The 17,751-nt window shown below is 23.8% G+C and overlaps 5 protein-coding genes across 5 annotated transcripts; 1 reads left to right on the top strand and 4 right to left on the bottom strand.

Moving 5' to 3' along the window:
* Nucleotides 1–20: 20 nt before the first annotated feature.
* On the bottom strand, nt 21–1,154 carry PBANKA_1410700 (conserved protein, unknown function; the record flags this gene model as incomplete). Its single annotated transcript, XM_034567432.1, has 3 exons — nt 21–98; nt 223–304; nt 448–1,154. The coding sequence occupies 3 exons, from the start codon at nt 1,152–1,154 to the stop codon at nt 21–23; spliced, it is 867 nt and encodes a 288-aa protein (XP_034423929.1).
* Nucleotides 1,155–2,085: 931 nt separating this feature from the next.
* PBANKA_1410600 (GYF domain-containing protein, putative) lies at nt 2,086–5,342 on the top strand (the record flags this gene model as incomplete). The annotated part of the gene is made up of 2 exons (XM_034567431.1): nt 2,086–2,355; nt 2,598–5,342. The coding sequence occupies 2 exons, from the start codon at nt 2,086–2,088 to the stop codon at nt 5,340–5,342; spliced, it is 3,015 nt and encodes a 1,004-aa protein (XP_034423928.1).
* Nucleotides 5,343–6,288: 946 nt separating this feature from the next.
* PBANKA_1410500 (malonyl CoA-acyl carrier protein transacylase, putative) lies at nt 6,289–7,482 on the bottom strand (the record flags this gene model as incomplete). The annotated part of the gene is made up of 1 exon (XM_034567429.1): nt 6,289–7,482. The coding sequence occupies one exon, from the start codon at nt 7,480–7,482 to the stop codon at nt 6,289–6,291; it is 1,194 nt and encodes a 397-aa protein (XP_034423927.1).
* Nucleotides 7,483–9,605: 2,123 nt separating this feature from the next.
* Nucleotides 9,606–11,441, bottom strand: PBANKA_1410400 (V-type proton ATPase catalytic subunit A, putative; the record flags this gene model as incomplete). Its single annotated transcript, XM_034567428.1, has 1 exon — nt 9,606–11,441. The coding sequence occupies one exon, from the start codon at nt 11,439–11,441 to the stop codon at nt 9,606–9,608; it is 1,836 nt and encodes a 611-aa protein (XP_034423926.1).
* A 2,259-nt stretch (nt 11,442–13,700) lies between these two features.
* PBANKA_1410300 (M1-family alanyl aminopeptidase, putative) lies at nt 13,701–16,895 on the bottom strand (the record flags this gene model as incomplete). Its single annotated transcript, XM_034567427.1, has 1 exon — nt 13,701–16,895. The coding sequence occupies one exon, from the start codon at nt 16,893–16,895 to the stop codon at nt 13,701–13,703; it is 3,195 nt and encodes a 1,064-aa protein (XP_034423925.1).
* Between the last annotated feature and the right edge of the window lie 856 nt (nt 16,896–17,751).

Here is a 17,751-nt window from a genome sequence, read left to right as displayed (position 1 = left end):
ATAGTTAAACAAATCGTAAATTAAAACAATCGATAATCAATGTATTTATTAAGGGTATCGTTAGAATATTTCAAGTTATCCAAGTTTTTCTTTATGCTCTGCCGTGGATGGTAAAAAATGGTAAAAAAAAATGTATGAGTAATTATTCATATATGAACTAACCAAATAATATTTGAAGGAATATCATGCATATAAAAGTGTGCATACAATACGATCCAATACCTTCAATTCGTCATCTGTGATTTTAGTGGTAGGTATTTGTTTTGCCAGTAAGTCGAAAATTTTGCTGTGCTTAATTTTTACACTGTATAAAAAAAAAATGGAAATTATAATAAAGGGGAAATCTGTTTATTATTTTTTCGAGATTTTCATTATAAATTTTTTAGTTTATCATATTTTATTCAAAAATATAGATGAGTTTTTTTTTTAATTTTTTATAACTCTTACTTCGAATAGGAGTTTATAATTTTTAAAATAATTTTTGGTGACACATTTATGTCAAGATTTAAAGCTTCATATATATATACTGAGGCTGCTTTAAAGAGGTCGATATTTTTGTGTTGTATTTTACTATATGAACCAATTATATGAACATAGGAAATAAATAATTCATTTAGCTGATTTTTAGTTAAATTTTGTATATTATTTTTTTCTTGTTCATATAAATTAATTATTGCTGATGATATTTTGTTTAAAAAATTTTTATTTACTTTGTAAAAATAAGTATATGATAAACATATTAAAGACAAGTCATGTATTGAATAATTATCCAGTGAGGCTAATATTATATCAATACTATTTTCATATATTTTACTATCATTAATTTTCATTTGTTTAAAATGATTGATAATTGATGATAATTCTTTTGGTGTCAGTTCTTTATTTAGTTCATAAAATTTATTCTCTATTAATCTCCAAATATGTAAATCAAAAATTTGATAATTTAATGTTTTGTTACTGAGTTTATATAACATATGTCCACTTTTACAACTTTCTATTGATTTATATAACTCATAAAGGTAACTTAACGAATCTCGATTTTTTAAATTATTATATTGACTATACCAAAGTTGTTTTCTTGATAAAAAATTATAAAACTGATTCTTCAGAATAACGGTATATGACTTACGTGTTTTTATCATATTCCCTAGCATTTTTTTTACACTTTATATTCTTGAACAATTTTACTATTTATTATTAAAAGTAACATCCTTATTTAGTGGGATATGTAATATTCATTATGTGTATTAAGGAGTTTTATTTACCAGCCTATGCTTCCATTATTTTATAATTTTATATTTTTGTTTTTATTGTACATACGTATATAATATAGCATATAGTAGTTAACCAGGATATGCATATTTATATACTTATACATACTTATATACGTGCAATTAATCAAATGGGTGTTTCTCTTATTTTGAAAAATGCTCATAAAAACATAATATATTCCAGCCAAATTAAATAAATAAAAAATTAATAACAATATTAAATAAAGTAATAATTTTATATTTTTCTCAGCAAAACAATTGAATAATTGAAATTTAAATCTAAATTTTTTGTAAACATAAACCGTGAAAATGTTTTGAGGCGTGCTTTATTGATATACGGTAGCGTTGGAAAATAGTAAAATTATATATTTTTTTTTGTGCTTCCAACAGAGGAAAATAATTGAATGCATTTGTTGTGTAATTATTTGGATAATACATACATTTTATAAGTTACATAATTTGAATACGTATATTTATATACATATTAATTTGTTTAATTATTGTATGCATATCATAATTTACATAAAAATGGAAAAAGGGTAAACACATTTTCGTGTATTGTTTTTAATCATATAGTTCTATTTTTTAGTATAAATAAAAATAATATTATTCCTTTCTTATAATGTTTTATCTTTTTTCTTTTTTAAATGTGCCAAAATTTTCGATTTACCCTTTCTTATAAAATGTAATAAATGATTATAGATTAATATAAGATTAATGTGTGAACGATTTTTTCGGTTAAAGAAATTGTTGGAGATTTTATTCGCATATATGTGAATATATTACATATAAATGCGTGATTAAAGCAAAAAAAATGGACATGAATTTATATATTCATAGTATTGAAGTAGAACTAAATGAACTTGAGAAATATACAAACAATGTTCATGAAGAAAAAGAAGATAATATAATTTATGGTTTACATATAAAAGTAGAAAATGATCAAAAAAAAGAAATTGGAAATGAAAAAATATATGAAACACCATGGTACATTTGTATTAAGCATGGACTTAATGAAATGTGTATGATGTCTTATGAAATGAACATTTCTCACGCTTTTAACATACTGGATTGCAATGAAACTGTAATATAAAAATATATATATCCATGAAAAATATGAAAAACGCATAAGAATCAAATCATTGTTTAATACGTAATTATTTTATGATACGTTCTACATGTTGGCAAATATATTTGTGATTCTTATTTCTTATCGGGCTGTAGCATCTTTATAACATGCTTTAATATTTGTGTTCAATAAAATCTTCATAATTTGATTTATATACTTGTTTATATATGTATTTATTCATTTATTATTATTTTTAGCAAACTCTCATTTTGTATATACTTCGAAAAGATATGAAAACGGACAAAGTAGAATATATCCATAGGCACGAGTTAAATATAAAGGATAAGAATTATTATGACAAAAATAATTGTATTTATTTTGAAAATAATACAATAAAGGGGAAAATAAAATTGTATTTAAAAAATGGAATAATATATAACCATTTATTAAATAAAATAAAATCAGACGAATATTATAAGGACATTATTTTAAAAAAGGAAATGCAAGATAAAAATGAGGGGGAGTTGAAAGATGAAAATTGCTCCGAAAATTTTATGGAAAAACCAAGTCAAGATGATAACGATTTTTCAAGAAATAAAAATATAACAAATGATTTTAACGAAATTCTGAATGCGCGTAAAACATTATACTGGGTATATTTAGATGATGATAATAATGAACAGGGGCCATTTAACAGCCAAACTATTTTTAATTGGATTTTAAATGAATATTTTGAAGATAACACATTGATAAGATTACATGATAAAAAAAAGTTTTACAACTTATATGAAATTATTGATTGTATAGAAAAAAATGTATTACTAAATACACAAAATGGGGGTGTTTCAAATAAAGACGTAGATGAACAAATCGTTGAAAATGTAAAGGATGATGATTATGAGAAAGATTGTGAACAAGTAGATGAAAATTGCTCGAAAAAATCCCCAAAAAATGAATATATAGAGGAAAAAGAAAGATGTATTGAGGATTGCAATGATATGCAAATAAAAGAGAATAATAATGGCGCCAAATGCATAAATGATGAAAAAAAAGAAGACAACAATGATAAAAATAAGAAAAGTGTGAAAAAAAAAAGCAAACAAGTAAAAGTTCTAAAAAGAGAGCTAAAAAAAATAAAAGAAGAGATGATCAAACTTAAAAAAAATAATTTAAATGAAAAATATACGATGGAAAATTATGATGAAAATAAGAAAAAGGAAAAAAACAAATCGTATGAAATGCTAAAGAATGAAAAAATATATGAAAAAGGAAAAATGATTTTTAGGCAAAACAATGATATAGTTAAAAATGAGTACGAAAATAAAGAAAATAATAAAAAAAATGATGATTATAATGATGAGAATGAAAATTCTGATATACAAACTATGGTTCAAAGTTTGCTTAATAATACTAATTACAATAATTATGAAAAAGATTGTGATAAAAATGACAATTTTGAAAAATATTTAAAAGAATATGAAAAATCATCAAATAATTTTTATAAAAAAAATGTTGAAAATATAGAAAAACCATTTAACGATTATAATATACAAGATTATTATGAAAAAAAAAAAGGAATTGAAATTGTTATGAGTAGTATAAATCAAGCTCAAGAGTGTATATTAAATATTAGGAAAAAAAAAGTATATTCATATTTAAATAGAATTATTAATTTAACAATTCGTGATCAATCAATTTATATTAACAATGATGAAACAAAATTAAATTATAGTGAATATTTAAATTTTGAAAATAATCCTCAAAATTTTAATATTCAAAGCAATGCTAATTATGTTAAATGTCTTGATAAATATAAACCAACTATGATTACACAAAATAATAACGAGAATGAAAATTGTATATTAAGATATTCAGGGAAAAACCATGGAACAAATTTTTACATAAAATCTATAAACAAATTTGAAGATCATTCAATTGGAAATTCGAAGAATTGTATGTCTAAGATTGGAAATATTGGATTTAAAAGTAAAGATAATATTGATGAAATAAATGGGAATAAAAAAAACAAAAGTAATAAAAGCAAAGTAGAAGAAACAACTACAATGTGTTTTAATATTTCTGGAAATAATTCTGATGTTAAATATTCCTATAATATGAGTTATGGTGAATTATTAAAAAAAATATTATTTATACAAAGTAACATAAAAAATTGGTTAAAAAAAAGGAAGGAATGGAAAATGTATAATCTGAATAAATATGTCAATGAAAACTTGGATAAAATAAAAAATGTTAATAACTCAATACACAACGATATATATCATAAAAAAATGAATTATGAACAACATAATGTAAAAATTGACAAAAATAAAATAAAAAATTGCTTAATTTTTAATAATTATAGGAACAAAAATTCACATTGTGAATTTAAGACAGCAATTGATACATATAAACCATATTATAATGTTTCAGATCGAAAAAAACAGGGGAAAAATAATAAAATTGATCACGAGATTAATTCGAAAGTTTATTCAATTTTACAAAAAGAAAATATTATACCAAATGAATTTATAAACATTGACAACATACGAAGTAGTAATAAAAAAGAAGAGGATTCACGATTTTGTAAATTACGAAACGCTGATTATATTTTTAAAAAAATTCAAGATATTAATAAATACTATATCACAGAAACGAGCAATTCTTACAATGAGAATATTAATTCACCACTTAATAAATATGAAAATAAAAGACAAGAAAAAGAAGAACAAAAAACATTTCTTAAAAGAGAACATGATGAAACGGTTAACGAAGTTTACAATATTAAAAGTGATAATGTAAATATCGATTCAAATCAGACAAATATAAATAAGAGCATGGATTTGCTCAAATTTTCAGACGTTTTAAATAAGTATAAAAATTATTATATTAACGGAAATCATATGAATGAAAATATAGATAATTTTAAAAATTACAAAAATTTTGTAAATAATTTAAACAAATATAATTATACAAAAGATAGAGAAAATATTGATATTGGGTAAAATGGATAAGTTATTCAAAATAACCGTTTAAACAGTACATCAACTTTAATAACACACTGTATAAAATGCATGAACAAATAAATGAAACATAAGTTGTGAATTACTTTATATATGCTATTTTACTTTATTTTTCCTTATTTGGCCATGTCTTACAAATAGTCAAATAGGAATGTCTAAATACAATTTTTATGATATACTCGATATTTTCAACCCGTTAATTTATTTTTTTATTTATTTATTTTTTAGTATAAACATGGTATTTGTATCAATAACGATGTTAACCTGTGTTTCGATGTGCATTTATTTAAACAAAATTATCATCTATATTTTTTTGTTAAATATATATGCATGTTTTTATTTATTCTTATGGTGATTTTTTTTGGTATTTTGCTATAAAAGAAAAAAAAACACAACACCCTTTCAGAAAAAACATCTTTAATATATACATTGTTTTAATTGGTATGCATAGCAAACGAAACTAGTTTGTATAATGCCCCCCAAAATATAAATATTTCTTTTTTAATACGTTTTTTTCCTTTCTCGTTTGCTTTTAGCATTATCGGAATTATAATTGTTCAAAATATAAATGCTTTTTTATTAATATAATTGTATTTCCGATTGAATCTTTTGAATAGTTAATTTATATTATAATTCAAATTTTCTATTAGCATAGATATAGGTGTAAACAATTTAAAAAAGGGACAAATATCAAGCGATATTAAAAATATAAATTAAATATCATATATGAAAGGGATATGAAAAAATCAAAATAATTTAAGAACATAAATATGCACACTATGCAAATATGCAATTTCAAATGTATGACATATATATTAGGTAATTTTGCAAATATGCGCAAAAAATAAATAATAAAAACAATTAAGGAAATATAAATATGTGTGTGAAATAAAATAATAGTGCATCATCTTATTATTATATAACGTGACTATATATATGGCGTTGCTGTTTTTTTTTTTTTTGAAACATCCCTTAAAAGGTTTGTATTAATTGTACCTGGACCCAATTCATAACCAACCTCATATCCATTTTTTAAAACATTTTCTAAACATTCATTGATTTTAATTGGACTAGTTAATTGCAAAAGCAATAGATCCTTAATTATGGAAGGATCATTATAAGCACAACCATCTACATTTGATATTATTGGAACATGTAATTTTTTTAATTGTATTTGTTTTAATATATTTTCTAAAGTTTTTCTTGCAGGAAACATATAAGAAGAATGAAATGGTCCCGATATTTGTAATTTTTTTGTAAAAGGTGCTTTATATTTTTCCTTAGCTAATTTGTTAAGATACTCCATACTTTCAGGTTTTCCACATAAACCAAATTTTTTTTCTGTCATATAACTGACGATCAAAATGTCATCATTCATTTTTTTATTAACATCGTCAATTAATTTATATATATTATCAATAGTTAAACCGACAATTGCTATAGTTGACATATTATGTAATTTAGCACAATTTTGCATTGCCTTTCCTCTTTCTTTTGTTAAATATACTCCTTCTTCAAAAGATAATGAACCAGAACAAGCTAGTGCCGAATATTCCCCTAATGAATAACCCATACATAAATTTAATTTTTGAACTATATCATAATTTTCATTTTTTAATTTTTCATATGCAGCCATAGAAACCGTATAAATAGCTGGTTGTGCAATCTCAGAATCTGTTAATTTTTCTATTGGACCATTTTTAATTATTTCCATTAAATTATATCCTAATATTTTACTTGCCCGTTCATATATTTCTTTTGACTCCTTATAATTATTATAGGTATCTAAACCCATAGATAAATATTGCTCTCCTTGTCCTGGAAAAAAAAATGTATATTTAGAACTATATGTTGTAATTCTATATTTTTTAAATTCATTTAATTTCTTTTGTATATAGTTTTCATTTTCACTAAATTTAAAAATGTTGTCTATAACTACATCATTATTACACTTGTCTTTTATTATAAATTTCCTAATATTATTAAATTTATTTTTTCGATTTTCTATTAAATCGAATATTATTGGATCTTTTTTTTTTAATAGAAAACATTTATATTTTTTAAAATTCAGTATTATTATTTTTAAAATTATTATGAATGAATAATATGTTTTCAAATGCATTTTGATTAATATTTAAACAAGTCTATATAAACAAAAATGTGTATCTTTTTATAATGTAATAATTAATAGGGCAAGTACTATATTGTGCATTTATCATTATATATTGAGTTAGTATCTTTTTATACGTGTATCCTAAAAATATGTATCACGTTTTCGTAAGCCACTTTTATTTGAGATATAAAATGTTTTTTATTGTTGTTACTCTTTTTAATAAATAGGAAATATATTTTTAAATATGTGTGTACGAAACTAAAAATTGCAAAACAAACATCATATTTTTCTAGATATATGTATACACTATAAATGTGAAGTTCTATAAAATTTACATGGATCAATTGGTGTATTCATTCATATATATTCATATTTGTATCATTTTTATTAAGTTCAATTGTTATTTTGTTTACAACTAAATAATTTTAATTTTTTAATATATTTATATATGTACATAGATTAATTAATTTAAAAACCGTATAGAAATACTAAATTTTGTGTTATATATATTCATTATTGTTTCAAATTGGAGTATGCTTATTTTTTATTTTGTGTATAATAAAATATTGTAAAATCATAATAGCAATAAATTGTTATATTTGAATTATTTAAATAATTAATTGTGCTATTTTTTTTACAACTTTTGATTTATTGACAATGAAAATTTGCAGCTATGCACATATGTGTATGCCACTTTCCTGTTCTGGATTTTGTTTAAGCAACGATCTCGACATATCTACGAAAATTAGGGGATGTTTACCCACTTAATAAATAAAAGTAATAAAAATAATTATAATTTGAAAATATAGAATATGTATTTTGCACAATTAAGTTTATTATATAATTATTTTGAAATAAATAATTTTTTCATGTTTTAATCTATGAAAAAAGGGGCATACAAAGAATGTTATAAAAATCATTGATAAAGCATAGCACACATATATATATTATAAGCGTGTAAAACGTATACCTATTTACAAGTTTATAATATTTTATATAGAATCTTATGTCTTTGCATATTCTGTTGATTTAAGAGTATACGAATAAATTTGTGAAAAATTGGAAGTACATATATTATAGTGCATTTTTACTTGCTAAATAAATTCCAATGTTCATTTATGTCTTAAAATTATAAATAAATATATTTATCATAATAAAATGAAAAATATTTATTATAAGGTTTGTTAGTTTTGTTGTATTTATAAAATCATTCTAACAATTGAATAAATAATATTTATATACCTTTCTATATAATGTTGGTATGTAAAAAATATTATTTATGAGTAAATTAAAATAATACATTTTAATATAACAATATTTGCATATTTAATTTACGGATAAATAGAACCTTAAATAATGCAAGGAAATATTATCGGATGAAAAGAAAGAAGTTATAATGGGAAATTACAAATGTATATGCACAAAATAGATGGACATTAAAAAACATAACTAATCATGTAGCCACTAATTAAATATATAATCCTTAAACCGAAAAAAAACAATAAAAAATAATTAAAAACGAGTACCATGATAGTAATATTTTAATTGTCCATATATGTATGTATATATTTGTATAACTGTTGTCAATTTTTTATTGCTTTAATGCATTTGCGCAAATATTTGCGTCAATACATTGTAATTTGTTCTACAATAAATATGTCATATGCATAATATATTACTGCTAGTAAACAAATCAAAAATAAAAAAAATAAAAAATTCAAATATGAAAAATTTCCGAGAAAATAAAATGTAAAGACAAAATAAAAAATATCACCATATGAATTATTTAAAAAAGTATAATAAAATTGGCGATATCATAATAGCTTAGAAATATTTCTCGTTAAAAATATATACACAGAAATATTAAATTGCGCTTCAAGTAACACATATTAGCAATTGTGATGCAGGTATATGTATTATAAACGATTTATTGGTCGTACGTCCTTTTCTGTGAATAAAAATAAATCCACATACATTCCGGATAAAATACGAAATGATACAGATTGGAATAAAGATAACGTAGTCTGAACGGCATAAACTAGCGATAAAACGGCAGTATTCACGTGAAATATAATTGTATTTCTCCAAAAATGTATGACAAAGATATGATCAGCCCACAAACAGTTTTTGGCTTATTTCTCAGCTAAATTCCTCAATCCAGTTGTTATTTCTTCTTCCAAAGCCTTAAAGTATTTCTTAAAATACTCATCTGAGTTTTTTGGAGATTCAAATTTCATGTGAGTAATTTTATTAATGGTAGGACGCAACGTATTGTAAATTGATCCCCATCCTATTTTTCTTTCCCTTGAATCATATTCTTGTAAAGTTCTTAAACATTGCACATAAAAATGACATATAATTCTCATCATACCTACAGTTTTTTGTAATGGACACATGTAATCATAATCACTAAAAGCATTTTGTTGTAAGAAATCTTCTCTGATTATTTTTGCAACTTCCATAACAACTTTTTGGTCTTCTGATAAGGAATCTTTTCCAACTAACTGTACAATATCATTAAGATCACTTTCTTGTTGTAATATATCACTTATTTTTTTTCTTAGAGATAAAAAGTCTGGGTCAAAATTGTCAAAATATTGTTCTAATTGTCTACCATACTTTGAAAAAGATGTTGACCAATTAACAGAAGGGAAATGTTTTCTTTGAGCTAATTTTTTATCCAATCCCCAAAAAGCTTGTACAATTGACATAGTAGAAGTTGTTACTGGATCTGAGAAATCTCCACCTGGTGGTGATACAGCACCAACAATAGTAATTGAACCGCTACGTGAAGGTGATCCAATGCATTTAACTTTACCTGCACGCTCATAAAAAGATGCTAACCGAGCACCTAAATAGGCAGGATAACCACTATCTGCTGGCATTTCAGCTAAACGCCCTGATATTTCTCTTAAAGCTTCTGCCCATCTACTAGTACTGTCAGCCATCATAGTTGCATTATAACCCATATCACGAAAATATTCACATAATGTTATACCTGTATATATACTAGCTTCTCTAGCTGCGACCGGCATATTAGATGTATTAGCCACTAAACAAGTTCTTTGCATAATACCAATATCTTCATTCCCAACTCTAGTAGTTAATTCTGGGAAATCAGATAAGATTTCTGCCATTTCATTACCTCTTTCACCACACCCAACATATATTATAACTTCACTATTCGAATATTTTGACAAGGCTTGTGATACACATGTTTTACCACAACCAAATGCCCCTGGAATAGCACATGTGCCTCCTTGTACTGTTGGGAATAATGAATCTAAAACTCTTTGGCCTGTTAATAATAATGTATCCCCTGTAACTTTTTCTAATACCGGTCTTGGATCTCTAACTGGCCATAAATGTGATAAACCATATGTGTATTTTTTCCCCTGATATTCTAATTCAAATATTTTATCTTTTAATGAATATGAGCCATCTGGTGCAATATAAGTGAGTCGGCCTTTAGCATTTGGAGGGGCCATAATTTTATGTTCTTTAAATAATTTATTTTCATCTACATATCCAAATATATCTCCACCAGTAACTATATCATTAAGTTTTAATTCTTTATTTCCATAAAAGTCCCATTGTTTTTCATGATCTAATGCAGTCATGTCTATACCTTTAAATATATAAACATCACCGCAAGCATTTGCAATTCTTTCTAATGGTCTTTGTATACCATCATATATATTATTTAATATTCCTGGGCCTAACTCTACAGATAAAGCATTTCCTGTTTTAGTTACAGGATCTCCTACAGATAATCCAGATGTATCTTCATATACTTGTATATAAGCATAATTTCCTTCCAATCTTATAATTTCTCCTACTAACTTATTCCATCCTACTTTTGCTAATTCGTACATTCTTGTGCCGCTCATATTCTCGGCTATAACTAACGACCCCGCAACCTTATATACTATTCCCGGCTCTTCATTTTCAGCTACATTCTTCGTCATTTTAATGTGGAATTTAACTAAAAATTGTTTAGGGCTTTTAGCATATAATGATGACGTTTGAAGATATTACTTAACACTCTAACTTATATTGTGACGTATGAAATTGTAAACAATTTAAATATCTATATAGATATATCGAAAAAAAGAAATTGGATACGGAAATACGAAAAGTGTATGTTAATTAATTATTAATAAATATATATAAACATTACTGCATAATATATACAATTCATTAAGTAAAAATTATGCATATATATATATATATGTATGTTTTATATATATCACTAAAAATAAAATGCGACAAAGTATAGCTTATTAAAAATATAAACAATAAAGCTATATAGGGTTCGCTTCAAAGTAATATTTAAAAAAAGAATAATTTAATTTATTTAAAATTATAAATAAATTTTCATAAAATAAAACATATATATATATATATATATATTTATTTATTCCTCATATTAGCATATTTGGTTCATTGGATTAGTATATACTATGAAAAAAGGTATTATATATAACTATGCATGTATGTGCTTTCATTTATTTCCCCATTTTACATAACTCTGGTACTTATGAAATGTTATTTTCCTCTTTTATTTTTCAATATAAATAATTAATAATTATTATTTTTTTTGACAGTTTTTTAATAGATTTATAAATTATTCCTTCTAATTCCCTTATATTATATTATGTTTTTTTCTTTTTATTAGAGCTTTTAAAATATAAATCCATTTTTAATTTGTTTACATTTCTATAACAAAAATTTCATGTAATATAATATTTATTTTCTAGAAAATTTTACGCATTAAATTATCCAAATAATAATTTTTGTATATATAATATTATATGTACATTATAAATATGCAATGTATATAGCTTATGCAACATTCCTGCGTATGTATATATGCAGAATTGCATTATAATTATATAACATATATTTATATGTATAATTTATTTGTGTCATATGTGTATTGCTCTGATGTTTTGGGATTGTTTATTATCCTTTTTTGTTTGTGTAAGTATAGCGGGAACATGCATATATGCTTATATATTTATTTATTTTTATATTTTGGGGAAACTATGTCAATTGATTTTTCGATAAATAATTATTAGTAAAAATGCGAAAGGATTATATATATATTTATTTCATTTATGATATGAAAATAGTGTATTTTTTTAATAACTATTAGTACATATGGATATTATAATATAATGGCCATTTGTGTGTGCATAAATAATAATTTATAGAAAATAAAGCTCTTTTTTTAACCATAATTTTGCGAAAAAAAATCTATAAAAAAACAAAAAGAGGTATATATTTATGGGTTTGTTTTTCCTTATGGATACCCAATTGTAAACCATAGAATTGTATTCATTTAAAAAGCTTAAATAATACTTTATTTTGCCGTCAATGTTGTATTTCTTGTTTATATTTTTCTTATGAAAAAAATAAATATAACATGGGTTTGACAAATGACATGTAAGAACCAACTTAATTCAACACTTTCGGCGAATTAAAAAGTGAAGACATTTCATACAATTATTGGGCTCATTTTTTTTATATACATAAGTGATATATTGTAAAAAATAAAATTAAAAATTTTATTTTCATAAAAAGTAATTATGCCTATTGTTTATGTCACATAGAGAACGACATTTTTTTCTTCTGTGAGACTTTCCATATAAGGAATACAATAACAATGTGTATAAGTGATTGTGCTTATGCTAATATTGTATGCTTCTAAAATGAGTATATCATGTATGAATTTGTCAGAATATTAAATTTATTCTAACTTTGTTAATGACAAATAAAAAGTCGAAGCATTGTTCTTTATCAAAAAAAATAGTACCGATAATTTGATATTCGCCAAACTACGATATTAAGGGAATGAAATGGCGTTTCTACAGTGTGTGTATGTATAAACGATTTCATATAGAGAATAAATGTCATTTTGATAAATCACCTTATTACTATTGTTATTACATTATATTATATTTTTCCCATAAACACAAACGGGAATTTATAGGATAAAGATATTAAGAGTAGCATTTGTTTTCAATATATGTTTGTAAGAACTCAAGTTCATTTTCTTCCATTAATTATAAGAAAAAAAAACACATATACTGCAAAGTGGGAAATACATATATTATAGGGCATATAAAAATGTAAAAAAGTTCAAACGAGCAAAACGATATCCATTGTGAAAACACATGTAAAATGTATTAATGTTACAAATATGAAAAGGTAAAACTTTACTTTCACATTTTATTTGTTAATCTAAGTAAATATTCTTTCAAGTTTGGAGAGATATTTTCCATGTTCAACATTCTGTTCATTTCATCATGCATCAAAGCTTGTCTTTTTAAGTCCAATTTGTTCCATAGTTTGAATGGGTCACATAATTGTGTTGCAACCATAGGATTAAATTTGTCAACTTTCATGATAACATTTGCCATTAATTTGTATCCTTTACCTGATATATCATTAAAGGCTCTTAAGTTAGATGTAAATGGTAAATATACAGCTCTGATATTATTTGGATTTTTACTATCTTTTAATATTTCAACTTCTAATTTTTTGATGATACTGTAAATATCTGATCTATCTGATCTTGAGACCGTTTTTAACCATTCTTGTAAAAGTAATTCGTCATTTTTAGATAGTTTATATGTTTTGTCATATAAATCATAATAATCATCTCCAGAAAAATAGGAAGATGCTGATAAACTAGCTAACCAATTAGATGGATATGGGGAATTAGATTGTTCCTTAATATATTTTAACATATGTGGATATTGAGCTTTACTTAACATCATCAAAATAGAATTTCTTAATTTTCTCATATTTAATTGATCAAAATCAATATATGATTCGTCTTTAAAATGAGTCATATCATTTGCTTTGCTCTCAGTGTTTTGGAATATGCTAAAAAGTACAGGATTTAATCTGCTACCAATTTGTTTATATATATAATCTTTTGTATCTGCTAAAACAATTGGATCAACTTCTTTAATATAGTTCATTATATATCTATCACGTGGTAATGCAATAATGTATGATTTAAATCCTGGATCAGCATGTTTATCTTCTAACAAGTGTTTAATTGCATTAATAAATTCATCATTAACTGGAGTTAAAGAAAGTTCTAATACATTATTCTCTTTAGTTTTTTGAGATATTAATTCATTATAATTTTTAATTATTTGTTTCATATATAAATCAATACACACATTATATCGAACAAAAGCATCACTATCATATTTTAATAATGCTATACGTTCTTCGTCAGTTAAATTATCTTTAATATATACCGGTGCTGAAAATTCTCTAAATAAGGATGGAATAGGTTTTTCTGAGACATTTTGAAATACAAAAGATTCTTTGTCTTTCTTTAATTCCAAAACAGTTTCAGGAATAACATCTTTACCATCTTTTGGGCTAATAAAACCAACTTTGACTGGAATAAATAAAGGATATTTTTCTTTTTGGTTATCATCTGGATATGTAATTTGTGATAAATTTATTGTAAATGTTTTTTCATTTTCATCGTAAATATATTCAGCTGTTACATGAGGAGTACCACTTTGTGAAAACCACAATAAATATTGATCTAAATTTTCATCTGTATTCCCTTTTTTCATTTGATATGCTTCATTCATAGCATCATTAAAATCTTCACAAGTAGCTGTTCCACCATCATGTTTTTTTAAATATATATCGATACCCTTTTTGTAATAATCGTCTCCTAAAATTGTTTGATACATTCTCATGACTTCACTTCCTTTATCATATACAGTATTAGTATAAAAGTTTTCCATACTTATATATGATTCTGGTCTAATAGGGTGAGACAAGGGTGATGAATCTTCTAAAAATTGGACACTTCTTAATAAATCAATATGAGTTAATCTGAATGTAGCTGTTTTAGTAGTTTCTTCAGAAAATAAATTTTCTCTATGTACAGTTAATCCTTCTTTTAAAGTCAATTGAAACCAATCTCTTAAAGTGACTCTGTTACCAGTATAGTTATGGAAATATTCGTGGCCAACAACTGTTAATATTCTTTCGAATGAAAAATCAATGGATGTTTTTTTAGATGCTAATAAAGAGTCTGCATTGAAAATGTTTAATCCCTTATTTTCCATAGCACCTACATTAAAATCAGATACGGCGACTAAATTTAATCTTGATAAATCATATTCTAAACCGAAATAATCTTCATCAAATTTCATAGCTTTCTTTAAGCATTCTAAAGCCCATTTTAATTTTGATACATATTTTGCTTCACTATATACATATAATTCGACAGGCTTTTTAGTATATTTTGTAACATAGTTATCGCTTAAATGTTTTAAGTCACCAGCAACTACAGCAAATAAATAACATGGTTTTAAATGTGGGTCATTAAATCTAGCTCCATGTCGACCTCCTGGTATGTCAAATTCATTAAGCTTATCACCATTACTTAATAATACTGGGTATTTCTTTTTATCTGCTGTTAAAGTTACATCGTATTTAGCCATCATATCGGGACGATCAATAAAAAATGTGATTCTACGAAAACCAGTAGCTTCACATTGTGATACAATTATATCCTTAGATTTATATAAACCAGTTAAGGCATAATTAGTTTCAGGGTGAATAACAACTTCAGATAAAAATACAAAATTTTCTTTTGGCACATTTTTTGCAAATATAGTTAAAAATTCATTATCATATGTATAATCTTCACCTTCAGTTAATTTATTATTGTTGATAGATATTTCTTTAATAGATAATCCTACACCATCAAAAACAAGATCTTCATCAGCATAATTTTCATTAGTACACATATTTAAGGATGATCTAACAATAGTTTCATTATCAAAAATATTTATATTTAATGTAACATTATCAATTGTAAATCCACTTGGTTTGTAATCTGTTCTGTAATGAATTTGTGAATCTTTTGATTTTTTGAAAATTGCTTTTTCTGTGGAGGTATCTTCACCTCCGTTATTATTATCATTTTCACACAACATTCTACCAATATTAGTTTGTTTATTTTCGGTCATATTAATTCCAAAATTTCTTTTAAATCCCTTAAATAATTCAGTAGCTTCGCCAATAAACTCGGTATTTTTGTTACCTGATTTGGCTGTTAAGTGAGATTTTGAAATATGAAATAAATGTGCACCACCAAGTTTATTAATATTATTTAAAATATTTTTTTGTAATGATTCACCAGTGAAATATTTTTCTAATGAAAAATTTTGTATGAAAGGTATGCTTTTTGATATTTTTGAGGAATAATGGTGCGTTTTTTCCCTTAACACACGATTTACTATACAGCATGAATTTGATCGTATAGTATTATTTATCATGCAAGTATTTTTTTTATCAAAGGATAAATTTTCGAAAGTTAGTATTATTATCAAAAATAAATTAAAACACAAAAGCTTCTTCAATACCATCTTGAAATTATATAGAAATAAAAAAAAAAAATCTACATAAATATATACATGTGTATTTGCATATAAATTAAAATAATTCAAAATATATAACTCATTTTAAGTTATTATATGCATACAAACATGCTATGGCAATTTTTTATTAAAAATAACTTCAAAGCAATCATCTTTATATATGCGCATAATTGTGTATAATATTTAGTAGTGCATATATTATAGTATTATGAAGTTATTTATATTCCGTCAACTAAAAAAATGTTATTTTGTACATATCCAATATATGTATGACATTAAAAAATATATATATAATACGGTTAAAATAGCAAATGCCAAGGGATACAATAAGTTAAATAAATTTATTTTTTAATAAATTAGTCCTTAAATAATATATATTTCTATTAAAAAAAATAATGCCGCGGCTTCTAATATATTTTAAAGGTATATCTATTAATTATTTGATGTTTAATTGCTTATTTAATTTAAAAGTTGTTATTAGCATTTCCCCTTTTTTATATTTTTATATAATTATTTTTTTATTTAGCACGCATTTATAAGCACAAATTTATATAATCCGTAATTATAAATATTTGCAAAGTATATATGATTTACTACGCATGAATAGAAAAATTAATATTAATTGTGCTATATTATAAAATATTTGAATTAATTCACCCCTTTATAATACTTTATTTTATTATATTTTTTAAAGCTATTATTATTATATAATTTTTATAAATTTTCCTATACACATTAGGGGGTATATATTTAATAGGCAACATATATATATTAAATTTGAAGAATGGTGGTTATATTATATAATAATTTGTTAAAAGTTAGCATATAATTCCCTTTATACTAT

Source organism: Plasmodium berghei (genome assembly GCF_900002375.2).
Source record: "Plasmodium berghei ANKA genome assembly, chromosome: 14".
NCBI classification, from domain to species: Eukaryota; Apicomplexa; class Aconoidasida; order Haemosporida; family Plasmodiidae; genus Plasmodium; species Plasmodium berghei.
Note: the sequence above shows the minus strand (reverse complement) of the source record. Positions and strands in the feature narration are given on the sequence as shown.